Source organism: Fusarium sambucinum, chromosome IV, assembly GCF_050947815.1.
Source record: "Fusarium sambucinum isolate potato_lamoka chromosome IV, whole genome shotgun sequence".
Lineage (NCBI taxonomy): Eukaryota > Fungi > Ascomycota > Sordariomycetes > Hypocreales > Nectriaceae > Fusarium > Fusarium sambucinum.
The window spans coordinates 5746141-5761296 of NC_139291.1; the positions used below are offsets into that span (position 1 = coordinate 5746141).

The 15156-nt window shown below is 48.6% G+C and overlaps 7 protein-coding genes across 7 annotated transcripts; 5 read left to right on the forward strand and 2 right to left on the reverse strand.

The window, feature by feature from the left end:
* Positions 1–3753: 3753 nt before the first annotated feature.
* FSST1_001904 (uncharacterized protein) lies at positions 3754–4794 on the forward strand (the record flags this gene model as incomplete). Its single annotated transcript, XM_083227842.1, has 1 exon — positions 3754–4794. One exon carries the CDS (start codon positions 3754–3756, stop codon positions 4792–4794), a length of 1041 nt encoding a protein of 346 aa, XP_083092086.1.
* A 1751-nt stretch (positions 4795–6545) lies between these two features.
* Positions 6546–7540, forward strand: FSST1_001905 (ribosomal biogenesis LAS1 family protein; the record flags this gene model as incomplete). Its single annotated transcript, XM_083227843.1, has 2 exons — positions 6546–6916; positions 6973–7540. The coding sequence occupies 2 exons, from the start codon at positions 6546–6548 to the stop codon at positions 7538–7540; spliced, it is 939 nt and encodes a 312-aa protein (XP_083092087.1).
* Positions 7541–7826: 286 nt separating this feature from the next.
* On the forward strand, positions 7827–9325 carry FSST1_001906 (uncharacterized protein; the record flags this gene model as incomplete). The annotated part of the gene is made up of 11 exons (XM_083227846.1): positions 7827–7889; positions 7938–7980; positions 8055–8142; positions 8198–8255; positions 8406–8619; positions 8681–8772; positions 8824–8958; positions 9010–9036; positions 9087–9169; positions 9226–9263; positions 9312–9325. The coding sequence occupies 11 exons, from the start codon at positions 7827–7829 to the stop codon at positions 9323–9325; spliced, it is 855 nt and encodes a 284-aa protein (XP_083092088.1).
* Positions 9326–9928: 603 nt separating this feature from the next.
* On the forward strand, positions 9929–10603 carry FSST1_001907 (uncharacterized protein; the record flags this gene model as incomplete). Its single annotated transcript, XM_083227847.1, has 3 exons — positions 9929–9931; positions 9989–10179; positions 10231–10603. The coding sequence occupies 3 exons, from the start codon at positions 9929–9931 to the stop codon at positions 10601–10603; spliced, it is 567 nt and encodes a 188-aa protein (XP_083092089.1).
* A 540-nt stretch (positions 10604–11143) lies between these two features.
* On the reverse strand, positions 11144–11973 carry FSST1_001908 (translation initiation factor eIF 4e-like domain-containing protein; the record flags this gene model as incomplete). Its single annotated transcript, XM_083227848.1, has 2 exons — positions 11144–11454; positions 11514–11973. 2 exons carry the CDS (start codon positions 11971–11973, stop codon positions 11144–11146), a joined length of 771 nt encoding a protein of 256 aa, XP_083092090.1.
* A 1330-nt stretch (positions 11974–13303) lies between these two features.
* FSST1_001909 (DNA 5'-adenosine monophosphate hydrolase) lies at positions 13304–14197 on the forward strand (the record flags this gene model as incomplete). The annotated part of the gene is made up of 2 exons (XM_083227849.1): positions 13304–13394; positions 13449–14197. 2 exons carry the CDS (start codon positions 13304–13306, stop codon positions 14195–14197), a joined length of 840 nt encoding a protein of 279 aa, XP_083092091.1.
* Positions 14198–14480: 283 nt separating this feature from the next.
* FSST1_001910 (uncharacterized protein) lies at positions 14481–15082 on the reverse strand (the record flags this gene model as incomplete). Its single annotated transcript, XM_083227850.1, has 3 exons — positions 14481–14501; positions 14559–14614; positions 14668–15082. 3 exons carry the CDS (start codon positions 15080–15082, stop codon positions 14481–14483), a joined length of 492 nt encoding a protein of 163 aa, XP_083092092.1.
* Positions 15083–15156: the final 74 nt, after the last annotated feature.

The window sequence follows — 15156 nt, forward strand, 5'->3', positions numbered from 1 at the left end:
AAACCATGGACAGGCTAATTTCATCCACTGGCGGCCTAGCTGATCCCTCTGTAGCCTTTCATGGTAGGCTAGCTGGCTGGGCCATGGATTGTATGTACGGTGAGACGCCCAAATCGTTCAAGGGAACGTCGCTCTACAACAGCGAAAAGCGGCTAGCTCAGAAGGGGTCAGCCAGCACATGTGCTGTGCTCCACAGAAACTCATCTTATAGGCGTGGTCAGCAATCGATGAAACTGTTCAGGTGGGGATAATCCTCGTAAAGAAACGGCCCAAACAAAAATTTTTGCTGTGCTGTACTCTGTAACTAGCATGAACTTGATGAGTCGTCTGCGTTCCCTCCACAGAGGGGCACTGAGATGAGACAAGGCAAGTGCCAGAGGCGGAAAGTGAACAAGTCGACCGAATTGCGTTTTGTGTTGAGGAGAGTCGGACATGGATGGATGATGGGCTTGAAAATTATTATCTTTTTAGTTGTAGTTGAAATGTTCTGGCAAACCAAGTCCCGATCCGAGTTCAAGTCTAACCGATCCATGTTAGAACTGTTTCGGTTTATTTCTTACCATCAACGAATGTTGGCTTTGGTATTCTGTTCAAGTGGCCTCGAGGGTTGAACTTGATCATCTTGTCTCTGGCCTCTTTCAAACTTCACCCAGACGCGATATTTGCGTAAACCAACCTGGGATAGACATGCGACATACCATACAGACATGCAGAATAATAGCCTAGCGTCTATGGCAACAGATCCGTGTTTCGGTTTCGGAAGTGAGTCGTTCGACGACGTGGCAGGCAGGCAGGCTTCGAGAGCATGAGTTCCACTAACACGGGCGCAGACAAAGCCAAATCCCATGCCCGACAAGCAGCCCACTTGCTGAAGTTGTGCTGGCGCTGGCGCTCACGCTGCAAAGAGAACCTAGAGTGGCCGGCGATACCCTGATTGCTTGGCTTTGCTGTGAGAGGTGGAGGGAAGGAAGTGGTACTGCAGCTAATTGGCACGGGCTGAGCCCCTAGTGTTTACCCAGCTGGGAAGTCGGTTGTCAGTTTCGCGACCCCTGAGTGGAGGGGAGGGACGAAAATTGTACATACTTGGCACTTGGCTGATTAGTGAGTTGAGAACACTGAACAGACATATTTCCGCACTTTCCATTCTCAGAAGATCGGGCGGCGGCCCAGTGTAATGGTCACATATACAAGAAAAAGCTGGGCCTTTACGCTTACCGAGAGTGTCACCACGACTCATACCTTCCGTCCTTTCAATGCCCATAACCGCTTAGCCCTTATCTGGAGGCACCTGCCCAAGGTAGCTGACTCACCTACCTCATTTCATTCCTTCCTTTGGCATTGACTTTGGTACCCCAGTCAGGGTGCCTTTCTTGGGTGCTCAAATAATAAACAGCGCCCACTCAGTGGTTGGCCCCTCCCTAATCGATGGGCGTTTCTCATGAATCAATCCCTCAACTTGAGGTCTCCAGTTTGAACCCTGCAACCAAAACCGCCCTATCGTTGATGGTACCTTAGCTTACCGAGGAAATTGCGCGCCGGTGATGTCTCCAGTACCCGCGTTCAGATGTTCATGTGCCTTTGGTTGGTGTTTTCGCCACTAAGGAATCCCACCAACTGGCACACACACACACACACACGCACACACACCGCTAAAGGTTGGAGCTTGTTACTTATGCACTATAGCAACAGCCCATGCGGATGAGGGCACTAACGTCCGCGTACTGACCTGATTTGGGTGGTTTGCTGTTACTCTACGGACACAGTCAGAGCATACACGATGCAATGTCGGCCAGCCACACGTTGGTTACATATCAAGGGAATCGTCGTTTCCACCCTTGTTCAGTGTCTAATTGTATAGGTGTAGTTCCACATCAATATTTGAGATTGTCTCGATAGATTCCTCATCTAGACCATCTGACCATGGAGCTACAGGATGCCTGCGAGGTAGACTTTAGATGGAGTTTCGCTGCGCCATCATACCCTGGCAGCATGGTAATGGCTTGACTGATTCCTCAAACTTTCGGGCTACTGGCATCAAGATCCAGAAAGTATCGGACGTCATATTACCGGGCTGTTGTTTTGCACTCTATTTATTACCTGCACTGTTGCAACAAATTAACCACGAGCCCCGGTCGACCACTTATTTTGCAAAACACCAAGTTCACGAAATAGAGAAATGAAGAGCCGTTTGAGAAAAAGCCTTGGGGTCGTAAAGACAAGTACGGAAACTGAGGAGTGGGTACTGAACCGTTTTCACCGGTGTCCTCCTCGATGGTGATGAGGATTCAAAACCCATTGCAAACATACCTACCTAGTTAACCATACCCAAGCGCTTGCCGATCAGATATAATTGTTTCTGTTAGGATAACACCATGATCTTACGACACCCTCTCGCAGCCCGCTTCCAACGTTAAGATGGAGCCGAGAAATGGGAATTCCATGGTCACAGCAGGGGTGTCTGAAGTGATTGAACAAAAGCATGCTAAACCACCAAAGCGGTGATGCGCATCCCATCCCGCATTGATGAGATTTGAGACCCTTCCCGAGTGGCACTTTTAGCAACAAGGAAATGTCCCATCCTTTGGACAAGGCGCGGCGCTTCCTAGTTGAGGCCCCTAGTCCATCTCAGGCCCCAGAGATGCATGCATTGTGGCGCCGTCTGCTGGACAACTCGGTGCACTCCCATGCTCGGTTCCACCCCCTTGCTTCTCGGTCAAGTCGTACACGAATCTTATCAAGGATTGGCTATAGATGGACGGATTTGTGGTTTATCGCAACTCCTAGCCGTGGGCTCGATTCTTCTCCTCCCCTTCCATTGTTCACTACTCCATGTGAGTTGCATCCTTAGCGGCAGGGGTGATTATCCTGGAGTCCAGACGACCCGATGATGCCCACTTCCTAAAGACTCTGTGCTCATGGGTCTGCAACGCAATCATAGCCGTGGAAGGCTCCATCGTTGCCATTACTGTCACCATCACCATTCGGTTTCTTGTCCCTCATCTTGTTAGTACCACGCCAAGGTCGGCGTAGTACTGCCAGATTTGTCGTGAACCTCATGGTCTCACTACCTAAACCTACACTCCCTCGTACAACAACACAAGGATTTGTGTATCTAATTCTTCGAGTTCACCATACTATGGATTGTCTCAATCCCCAGGAGAGCGGCCTAATGCCCGCTCCGGCACTACTTCCCGCCTACCTTTCGCAGCCTCTAGCCCCGCCCGTTGAGACACCCCCTACCGGCCCGTATGACGCAGGCCACCACTTCAGCTGCCATGCTAGAAATTGACAATCCTAGCACAGGAACGAAGCCATCAGGGCCAGTTCTGGTGAGTAAACCTTGTCGGGTACCCCTCACACTCCATTCTGATTTGCCGACCATTGTAGTTTCCACGGTTTGCAGGCAGTCGGTGCTAAATCGTCCATGCTTCACTGCCTGGTCCTTCCCGGCCCACACCCAGATCCTTGGAGAGTTGATCTTGTTCAAGCTGCTAGGCTCGATTTATTTCCAAGCCATCGATTGCCCCATGTTTCGTACTCCCTTGAACCCCCTTGGGGATTGCACCTCCACTTGACCACTTGACGATACATAATGAAGGCTGTCCCTCAGATGGTTTGCTTGTCATATTAAAATCATTGACCAAACGCAAGTTGAAAGACGATAACAACATTCGATATTATCTTGTCTTCTACCACCAACACTTCTGATTACCTCTCATCTACTTTGTATACTTTCCCTTCAGATATTCCAAGATGATGCACCCACTCTTCGGCGTGCAACCAGCAGGCTCTCTGCCCGTCACATATCCTCACGACGTGACGCTAGACGATTACACACAACAAATGGCATGCCCTCAGACTTCAAGGAGATACTCGCGAAGCTCCAATGGACAGCGTCCTGGAGGAAGTGCTATGAGAGTCGCCAAACCTTCGAGTGCCAATAACAGCCCTCGATCGTCTAGTCTCATGGCTCGACGCAAGACTCTCATGAATGACGGCAACTCTCAACGACGACAGCAACAAATCATGGAGCAACTTTCTTCATTCTGCGATATTGAATCACAACAGCCCTACCAACGACCCTCGCGTCCCGTGAGCTGGCACCCGAGTTCTTATGGTCAAACTTCAACACAACAGCAGATGCCTGCCTTGGCCCCAAGTGCCTCGCCTGTTGGTCAACAAGACCTATATGGAAACTATTCTCACTACTCACCTATGATGAGTTCAACTTCTTGTGGGACATCCCCCCTCGCCTTCTCCCATCTCCCACTACCATACCAGTCTGCCGATAACATGGCATACAACCCCTACCAAGGAACCTGCATGTCGCAGCATTCACCGGCTGGGTCTTTGGCGACAGACGCTTGTTCAATGCCGGCTACCTCTGCTCCTGTCGAAACTGCATACAGCCATGGGTGGGATTGGAACAACTTTATCATGCATGGATTCGGCTCAACAACGCCCCCCACACCAGAAACACTCCCCCAAAGCCAATTATCTCAACCTGTGGTCTCTGAGGATATTCAATACCAAGCACTCGACGACGCTTCGGAAGAAGAAGGCGAGATCCTGGTTGGAATGGGCCTCTACGATGCCCCAGAAAAGTTCAACGAGGACCCACAATTGAACAACTACCGATCCACCGTATCATCTCTACTCGGATCATCATTTAGAGGTTGCGAGCCTAGTGGCAAGGGCTTGAAACTTGAGGAAACATGGGAGCCTCCCAAATCCGATGACGAGGAGGATGATGATGATGAAGAAGAAGAGGAAGAGGAAGAGGACGAAGAGTAAAGGCGCTGCAAAGCAAGTCTTCAATTGCGAGTACGAATAACGATATGAAACATGTACGAATATGGTGTTACGGGCCTGTAGCTGTAGGAAAAGCCAGCTTAGGGTTCTCTATTTTTGCTTGGGTTCGGGAAGAGAATACAGGGTCTCAACGACACAGGCATGGGGCGTCTTGATTTTGGGATTACAGGCATTGTTACAAGCGATTGGATTTCAGCATGTATAGAAAGAAGTGGCTATGGATACCCCGTGCAAAAGCACACACAACACAATAGGTAGATGCAATATAGCAGGGCTCAGGCAGCCCATACATACAATACTCATTCAACTGAATAACCACATCAAGACATTCCACTGTGCTGTTGGTCGTGGACGTGAGGCAGGTACGAGAGACGGGTCAGGAGGAGCCGCGTTTCTTCCAACGTTGATTCAATCAAAAAAAATGCGTTGATCCCTGCACGACATGTGGCATTCTACGGGTTCGTGCTTCCGTCTCTCCATGAAAGCTCATCATTGGTCAAGCGGATGTATCGACAAACCCCGCTCCGCTTGCAGCCAGCCCTGTGTGGCGTGTGCACGTAGAGTGTAGCATCTGAAAGTTCTAGACGTACATACACCCACTCTATTGCGACATTACGTATCTGCTTCCCAGGGTTGGCTGTGGCTGGCAGCCGAGAAGTGGCTGGCTCCATATTTGGTGACTCAAGTAAATCCTGTCAGTATGTACGAACACAAGAGAACAGAGTTGATCCAAAGCTTACGGAGTAGAGTGATGATGAATTAATGACTAGGGGAAAAGAAAGAACCATACATCTAGGAGACGCTACATGTGTTGGAAAAGGTGGTCTCTTAGATTTGGAGGATGTGAAAAACAGACAACCTAATAATAATGGTCAGGCCTCACGGCGATAACATGAGGAACCCAAAATTTATCTCTTGGGAAAATAAAATAAAAAAGTAACTTCTGATGGGATCAAGCTCCACAGCTCCACAGCTATCGTAACTTTACTATGTACTAATTTACCGGGTGTGCATTCTTTTCGATGAACTGGGGGTCATTCAAGGGACTTTGATGAGGAAAAGGAAAGGTTTTTAGTTCACCAGAATGAAAGAGATTTAGCCAGGAGCCAGGATGAAAGTTCACTGAAAAAAAGTTAAAGTCGGCTGAGCTCAAGCATTAAATAAATGAGTACCTATTTGTGTGATAAATATGACATGTAGTAATGTATCCAGTATGCCTCATATTCCTTAAGTTTAATGTGTTAGAAGCCGAAAGTCATCATAGCAACCTCTTATAAATTCAAGAATTCTATACCTGCAAGTAGTTGTGAATTATTAGAACGAGCGGGCCAAGGGAAACGGGGTTTTATACTTTATGGCAAGATTTATATCACTTAAAAATGGAATATTCATGGCTGACAACGCCAATTTGATAAATGGGAGCCATATTTGCGCGTGCATCTTTGGGAACCTAAAAGAATTTTCCTTCCCTCTGTGGGAAAAACAGAACATCAATGTCCTATAAACCCGATAACAACATATGATCCATATGTATACGAACAGTTGGTGTTGGCTGGTTACGATTATTTGTAGTAATATGTGACCGCCTTCACCGGAAAATTATTTCATCCTAACAAGATCTTGGATCCAGAGTTCAACATCGCCAAAAGTTCGCCTCGCCTTACCGAGACTCGATCAAACCATTGAAAGAAGATATTTTCTTGATCCTTCAAATTGAGAGATAGCCCGGGAAAATGGTCCAATACGTCTTTACGCCATGGCGCGACCGCTACGAACTGTTGCTCGTACGCGAGCAGATGTACACAGGCATTACAACCGCCGCTCAAGATCCAAAACAGAAGCTACCACAAGACGCCAGTGACCTTGGTGGAAGCGAAGACATGCAAATACATCAAGACATTGACAACAAAGAAACTCGAGCACGACAGCACCAAGCGGTTGCGCGTGTGTCGATGTGGATGCAGCGAGGAAATTGTCCTCATCTGATTGAATCAACAGCGCTTTTGATGGCTGCCATGTTGAGTGATCGGGAGGCAGCTACTAGGGAAAATGCAGCCTCTTCAGCGTATGCCATTCGAGCAGCGTATTCAGCAGCATTCAGCAGGTGAGTTCATGGCCTCAAATACAATATCGCATCATGGCACTGATGTATAACTCAAGATTTGTCACCGGGCTTCTCGATAGTCACCAGGATAAGCAGCGCAAGCAGAGTATGTACTCAGTTGCAGACACAATAGGGCTGCCTGCCACGTTTGTTGAACTACGCCATCAGTGCACGCACGAGCAGTTACCCTCGTTGGCAAAGCTACGCACAGCGGTCAGAAAAGCATTGCTGTGGATTTGGGACTACCATTGGAAGCAGCTGGACGAGGATAGCAGCGACCCGTGCCGTATGACAATACTTCGGTACCTTGGGGAAGGAGACGAGACGAAATTGCGGACCATAGTTGATGAGTTTGAACGTTGGCCCAAGGAACGCTTGTTCAAGACGATTCAAGAGGTCAAAGGTAGTCTGCCGGGAAACCAAGCGTTTCTTAAATGCGCACAGTTGACACAACAACTAAAAGGTGCAGAAGAAGAGAAGAAGACGAGGAAGCCTGGATCTACGGACACTACAATGGGGGATCATGAAATTGATGCTGGCATTGTGGTTGAAGCGGAAGACAACGACTTTGGTTGGTCGCAGTTCCAGGGCCCTTGGAAGCCCAAGCCTATTGGAATTGTCTAGTGTTCCCAGAAACGGTTCTAGATATTTGATACCTAAATGGATAGACTTAACAATCATGTACCAGAATACGGGTTTGGTATCTTTGTACAGCAAAGCAAAGACCTAGCTGGTATCACGTGCCTTCACCCGCATCGGCAAACGTCATGACAGCGGCGGGGACGGGAACCATGATGCTTCGGGTACCTTAACTTGGTTGATAAGATTACAAAACCTCGCAGCTCATTCGACACTCTCCTTCAGTGAAGCATCCACCTTCAACTCGACATCTGTCTCTGACCTAAGTCCTATGTATAGAATCGCAGCAAGCCGACCGTTTCTCAGACAAAGGATTGGATATTTATCAACTGCTGTAAGTCAACTGCTTGACTTCAAAGCGGACCCAGCTGAAACATTATAGCTTGTTGCATCTCGCGCCATGCATATCCAGTCGATTCCTATGTGTATGTAAACACTCTTGATCTTCCTCCAGTGGAAGATACATCATGGATTTTCTCTACAGAACTAACTTGAACAGGGGAGGGAAGCTCCAACAACTACGCCTACTTGGTAGTTGACGACAAGTCCAAGGATGCTGTCATCATTGATCCCGCCAACCCTCCAGAGTATGAATACATCTGTCGAGAGCCTTACTGAAGCACGCTGATCGATAGATTGTAGAGTTGCACCGATTTTGAAGGATGCTATCCAAGCGGGCAAGATCAACTTGACAGCTATTGTCAACACCCATCAGTGAGTTCCGATCCATACCGGGCTTAACGAACCCGACTGACTTCCGTGCTGCCATTGGGATCATGCTGGAGGCAACAAGAAGCTGGTAAATCTCCTCAACAACAGACCATCTACGGGCGCTCACTGACCTTCCAAGCTTGCCGAACTCGGCACCCCCAAGTTGGATATCATCGGCGGCAAAGACTGCGAGGGAGTGACCAAGACGCCTGGTCACGGCGAGACCTTCATGCTGGGTGACATCACTTTCAAAGGTGTGCACACGCCGTGCCACACTCAAGACAGCATCTGCTTCTTTGTGCAAGATGGAAACGACAAGGCTGTTTTCACTGGCGACACTTTGTTCATCGGAGGTAGGACCAAACAGACTCTTGGTGTTCTGAGATTGGAGTTTATGCTAACGGTAACGATCAGGATGTGGACGATTCTTCGAGGGAAATGCCAAGGAGATGCACGAGGCTCTGAACGAACGCCTTGCAGCGTTGCCCGATGACACTGTTGTTTATGTAGGTCCCGAGCGTGAGTGCAGACAGAAGTAACCACTGACACTGTTCCAGCCTGGACACGAATACACCAAGGCCAACGTCAAGTTCGCCGCATCTGTTTCTCAGCGTGAGGCTGTGCAGAGCCTGCACTCATTTGCTGAGAACAACAAGGTTACTACTGGCAAGTTCACCATTAGAGATGAGAAGGTACACGCAAAGCTTGGTTGGAGTCGAGAACATGTGGCTGACTTGTTGCAGGAACACAATGTGTTTATGAGAGTTGAGGTTTGCCATCAGCAGCGATACTGGAAGAACCATTGTGCTGACACTAGTAGGACCCCGAGATCCAGAAACAGACGGGCGAAACCGAGCCCGTGGCAGTTATGGCAAAGTTGCGTGAGATGAAGAATAACTTCAAGTGAGTAAGTAGCAATACGCCTGTCAGCACTTCTTGCTTCTTGCCTTTCTGACCAGTCTGTTGAAGGGCCCCAGAGCCGAAAATATGAGCAACGGTTTCTACTCGGAGTAAAAGCAGGCACAAAGCATGAGGCACATTGAAGAGCGAGTATTCTGAGTGAAAGATAAATTGAGGTTGATACTATATACATCATCTTCTATTGAGTATGTCTCCATGGATCGCTAGGTGCCCGTCACAAAGACATAGACATCGCTTGCTACCCACTGGAACCACGCCGGTTTGAAGTTTTCCGACGAGGCTTGTTTTAATTTTGCTTCACTGTCCACACTTGCTCGCTGTAGTACATCAAAGCGGCAAGCTCTAGCATTTTTAGAAGCGGGTATTTATATGTAAAACATCATAAAGAAATATCCCAGTCGACCATCGGAATTTGTTGTATCGATCGTGTTACAGACGTAAGCAAACCTTGGCGTCTTTCGCGTTGATTTTTCTCCAAAGGAGTGCGAGTGACTGTTGTGCAATTTCAGAGTCTGAAGAGACTGTGGAAGAATGTTGCAGGACGATGGTTTCAAACGAGGAAAGAAAATATAATAAAGGATCCGTTCTTGGAGACCCCGTACAGTCTTAATCATACAAAAAGACGGTATTTGCGCACTGTTCATGCGCTACGCCTAATCCACCATTGTCACTACCAAGAAACCGTCGTGACATCAACTACTGCGAAACCTCTTAACAGTTCTTAATCTCACCAAAGCGCAAATGGTAATGAATTCTTCAAACGGATTCACTAGAAAAGAAGCGTCTGACAGATACTTGTAGCCTCCAAAGCGCAAAGCACCCGCCGCCAGCGGAAGCACACCCAAGACGCGCCAGTCCAAACTCGCAAAGGAGCACAACGTCACGCCGCAAGAAGAGGGCGAAATTCGGGAGGCATTCAGTCTCTTTGCGGAGCCTATGGATGGAGAGAAGTACGGTGTTCTGCCCATTGACGATGTCAAGTCTGCGCTCATGTAAGTACTCAATAGCGACACTTGGAATTCTACTAACATCTTTGCTCATAGAGCCCTCGGTGTCCCGCCTTCATCGCACGCAGAACTCAAGGAGTTCGTTTCGATTCTCGACCCCGATAACGACGGCTATGCGACCTTTGAACCATTCTTCGCCATCTGCGCCCTCAAATTTCACACAAGAGAGCACGATTCGGATGCTCACCGTGCAGAGGTCGAGGAGGCCTTCCGACTCTTTACAAACGGGCAGGATGGACCGATCACGCTCGGGCATTTGCGGCGCGTAGCAGCCGTGTTAAAAGAGGATGTGGACGAGGAGCTGCTCAAGGATATGATTCTGGAGGCCAACGGAGGCGTAGGTGTTGCTCGAGGCGTAGGTGCTGAGGAGTTTGATCGAGTTATGAAGAGTGCTGGTGTCTGGAGGTGATACTCCGCCATGATGCGCAGTAGCGCTACGATTTACGAAGGAACGAACCATTTTGCGGCGTTGGGGAGTTGACATAACACAAGACGAGAAAGCAAGGTTGGAGGTTACAGTTTGTGGAGGTAAGGTTTCCTAGACCCTGGCCACACGGTGACGGCTGCTAATCGTACCATAGTCACTTTAGCACTTGCCGAGGTGCTGTCGTCAATACAATGCGAGTATAGCCTCGAGGCTTACCGCACTGACTTTGCGAGGGCATCGATAAATACGTTGTAGCGGTCATTCAGTTCTTGCATCATGAGTAAAGGAGAGGCGGTTTGTGCATTCGCTGGTCTTGGCTCTTCTCCAATCTTAAATGTACTAGGTTCTTCAGGATCAACGGTCCTGACCAATGTATATAGTATAACCACCTAATTCTGAAACGCCTTATCAGATGCATGCCCTCGTGGATGACGACGGGGTGTGTGAACTGATAATTCTCACACTATATGGACCCAACAATATCTGTAGTAAAATCAAACTAAATGTCGTAACTTTCGTATATCATTGCGGAGAGTTGATTGTCACCGACGGCTTTGGGGCGCCATCCTTGGCAGTAGCAGCCAGCTTCTCCTCCTCACGTCGCCGGGAATCTATCACAGCCTTGAGCTCTGGGGGAGGGTTGAAGCCGGCATGGTCAGAGTGTCGCTTGTAATAGTAGGCGTCGGGCTTGGGGTGCATCTCCGAGGGAAGGTCTTCCATGATGCACTTGACGATGTTCTCGACCGAATTCTTCTTGGAGGCGTCGCGATGCCAGACAGTGATGAGGTGAGAATTGAAGCGAACCGAAAGTCCAACACCACAGAGCTGGTCCTCTGCAAAAATATTATAGTTAGCACTTGTTAGGAGGGTTCGGTAACTTGTGAGCTCATACCCTCGTCAAGAACACTCTGGAGCTTCTCGCCAATGGCAAGGAGCTGGATACGGGTCCAGACATCAGGGCCCATGCTCTTGGGGAAGCGGAACGTCCAGCTACCGCCCAAGACGTTTCGTCGGTCTTCCCAGACAGGTCGGAAGCCGGACTTGAAAAGGTAGAGAGACTCGCGCACGCCGATGTTTCCCACAGGAGTGTTATTCGCATATCTCCAAAAGTCCTGCACCGACTCGATCTGGGTACCGAGTTGCTCGAGTCCGGAGTGGTACTGGTCACCGGTCTCACCCTCCTTTGCCTGACGATCAAAGTAGACGTTCCAGTAGTGCTGCGTAGGCAGCGGTCGCATAGTCTTTAGGAAGTTTCGCTTCGCATCATCTCGCTGCTCGGCGGGAGAGTTGGGGTCGTTGGACTCCTGAGCCTCTGGGAGGTTACGAGTGAAGAGAGGTAGACGGGAGGACATTGTGACGGTTGATGTGAGAATGGATGTCAATAGGGGAGAAAGAACGAATGTAGAGAAGAAGGGTTGTGCAAGATGTTAAAATACAAAAGACGAAAGGAGACGAACACGGAGGCTTGAGTTGAAACTGCCTATACCTAGCACTACAGTACCAAGCAATAAGTACCTAAGGTATGGTATGGACTGGTCAGTTTGTACCCTGTTGGGGAGCTTGGGCTCGGGCTGGCGCTGCCCAGGCTGGCTGATGAGGGGCATGTCAGACAGAATGAGGAATGGATAATTTAGCACAGACAATAGCATCAGCAACAGCCCCTATTATTTGTCCGGTTCTTAGTACTACCTACCTACTTGGGTTGAGGATAATAACAGTACTAAGTTATAGACCCCTTGAACTAAGAAAAAACAGAATACTCACCGCTGAATGAATGTGATTGTTCAATTATTTGTCGCTGCTTGTCTGTTTGTCTAAGAGTCGAGTTGAGCTATAGTGGGGATATGGACATGATGGAACCTTGCAAGCTACACTCCAAACAATAAACTACTGTGCTGGAGCAGATGCAATCTAAGATACGATTTGAATATATATTACATATGTTCTTTGTGAGAATGAATTGGACAAGAGGATGTCTCGTGTAATCATATGTACTCTACCTCTTCATTCTTTTTCTTTCAAAGTACAGAGCACGCGGACTTGAGACATGCAACGACACATCCATGACATGACATGACTGCGGGGTCTTGCAACAGGCGAATAAAGTACCTCCAAAGCCATGAATCTGGTTGATTGGTTTGACACATTCATTATCTATCTAGCTGCTTGTTCATCAACCTCTAGCCAATATTCAACGGCACTTCTCAGTGTAATCAACGATTTAGCGAATCACTACGGCAGTCTCAGATATCCCCGGCATGGCTGAAACTGATGTGGGTTGTGCTTCTAGGTATCGTTGGAACTCGGCTATTACCAAGTCAACTACCGTATCAGCACCTTGGTTGATGAAACGAAGAGTGATGGGAGAGTTTATGTCGAATCGACCTGTTTATTTCATTTACTTTGACGAGAGCCCATCATGACCGTACTTATTTAGTGTGAAGAAATATATCTTCAATGAAAATCAAGCCAGAAGTAATCATAGCTAATTTCTATATAAATACCTCAAACTAATTCCGATGATGTTGAGAGAGAGGTCTGTCTCTGGAAAAAAATAGTCTCCTCTACTGAAAGGTCTCCACCACAGGCATATCATGAGTACTAACTAAAAGTAACTTCTTCAACACTAACACCGACTCACGTCATATCTCACAAACCCTTGAGGAAATGCGCACCTAAAACATGTCGCCCCGAGACTCAGAGCCTGAAGAGGCCATCACCAAGGAGGAGATTCACAGCGAGGAACCGCCGAGAAAGGCAAATCACAATGCATGTGAGTAACTTGTATAGGACACTCACGATGCCTAGGTATTCTTACACGCAAAAGTCACAGAACTCATGGCGCCTAAGAGGAAAACACCACCATCAACCGCCGCTGCTCGACCATCACGGAGCGGAAACCCTTTCAGAGATAGAATGGGCCTGGGCGCGTATTTGGAAGACCCTGGCTCGTACCCATCTTCTCGAGTTATCTACCACAGCGACGACTTTGTAGCCATCAACGATCGCTACCCAAAAGCCACTATCCACACACTCCTTCTCCCTCGCTCTTCAAAACACAACCTTCTTCACCCTTTCGACGCGCTGGATGACCCAGAGTTTCTCGCTAGCGTGCGAACCGAGACCCAGCGCCTCAAAACCCTGGTGGCCAAGGAGTTGCAGCGTTCTCTCGGAGCACACAGCCACAGCGATGCGCATCGGCAAGCTGTGCTTGAGGGCGATGTTGAGCCGGATGAGAGTGGGGAACTCCCCGGGGGTCGGGACTGGGCGACAGAAGTCAAAGCTGGTGTGCATGCGGTGCCAAGCATGAAGCACTTACACGTGCATGTTCTATCAAGGGACATGTTCTCAGAAGCGTTGAGGCATCGAAAACACTACAACTCTTTCAACACCCCCTTTCTTGTCGACCTGGATGACTTCCCTCTCCCAGCTGACGATGCGCGTCGTCACACAAAAGAGGAAGCCTATTTGCAGTGGGATATGATGTGCTGGAGATGCAAACGCAACTTTGGAAACCAGTTCCAAAAGTTAAAGGGACATCTCACAGAAGAGTACGAGTTATGGAAGAAGCTCTGACGGATGAGAAAACGCAGGTTAACGGAAAATAGGGCCTGTTTCCCCTATGCATAGGTATATCAGTGCCTAGCTTTGATATTGTTACAACAACTCCCTTAATAAAAAATCCCAAAAGTAATAATTTCACGAAACCGACCAGCCAGCCAGATCCCTATTCCTTGTGTTGCCAGGCACCTTATACCAAACCAAACCCAGACCACTTTGCCTCAGTAATAGAATACAACCCATCCCGTTGCTGGTGTTACTGCCACGCAGTCACCGACTTTAGTGCCTTCGTTCTTGCTTACTCCTCGTCGTCATCCTCCTGCGCTCGGTTAGTAAATGATGCACCCTAATTAAAGGTTCATAGGAATAGAATTACCTCGTCCTTATCAGGCGAATCGGCGACGCAAGCGTCTTTGTCACTGACGTCGTCGACTGCTGAATGTTCAGTAAATCGTCGTGTTGGTTAGATTAAGATCTCGATTTACCAGCGCCATCGTCCTTATCCTCGTCGGCCGAAGCATCAGCTGGGCTAGCACTCTTGGGCTTTCTGCCGCGCTTCTTGGGTTCCTTGGGCGTTGTAGCAGCGGGCTCTTCATCTTCGGCAGCAGCAGCTCGGCGAGGTCGTCCGCGTCCTCTCTTGGGAGTACCATCATCATTTACGGCCGCGACCTTCTTGGGTGTTGGGGCAGCCTTCTTCTTGCCACCACCTGGAGGACGTCCGCGAGGACGACCAGTAGGGACGTAAACCTTCTTAGGCATGGGCGCAGCGCCCTTGGGGGGTCTTCCACGGCCGCGCTTGACAGGAGTTTCAGCGGTGTTCTTGGTCACGCCAGCTGAGGACTTGGGAATCTTTGGCGATGAGTCGCCTTTGGACGCGACATCTTCCTTTGTGCGCGCCATGATGCAAAAGACTGGATAAATAAAGAGGAATTGAATGAAAAATAATGACAGGAAAAATTCTCGAAAAATGAATT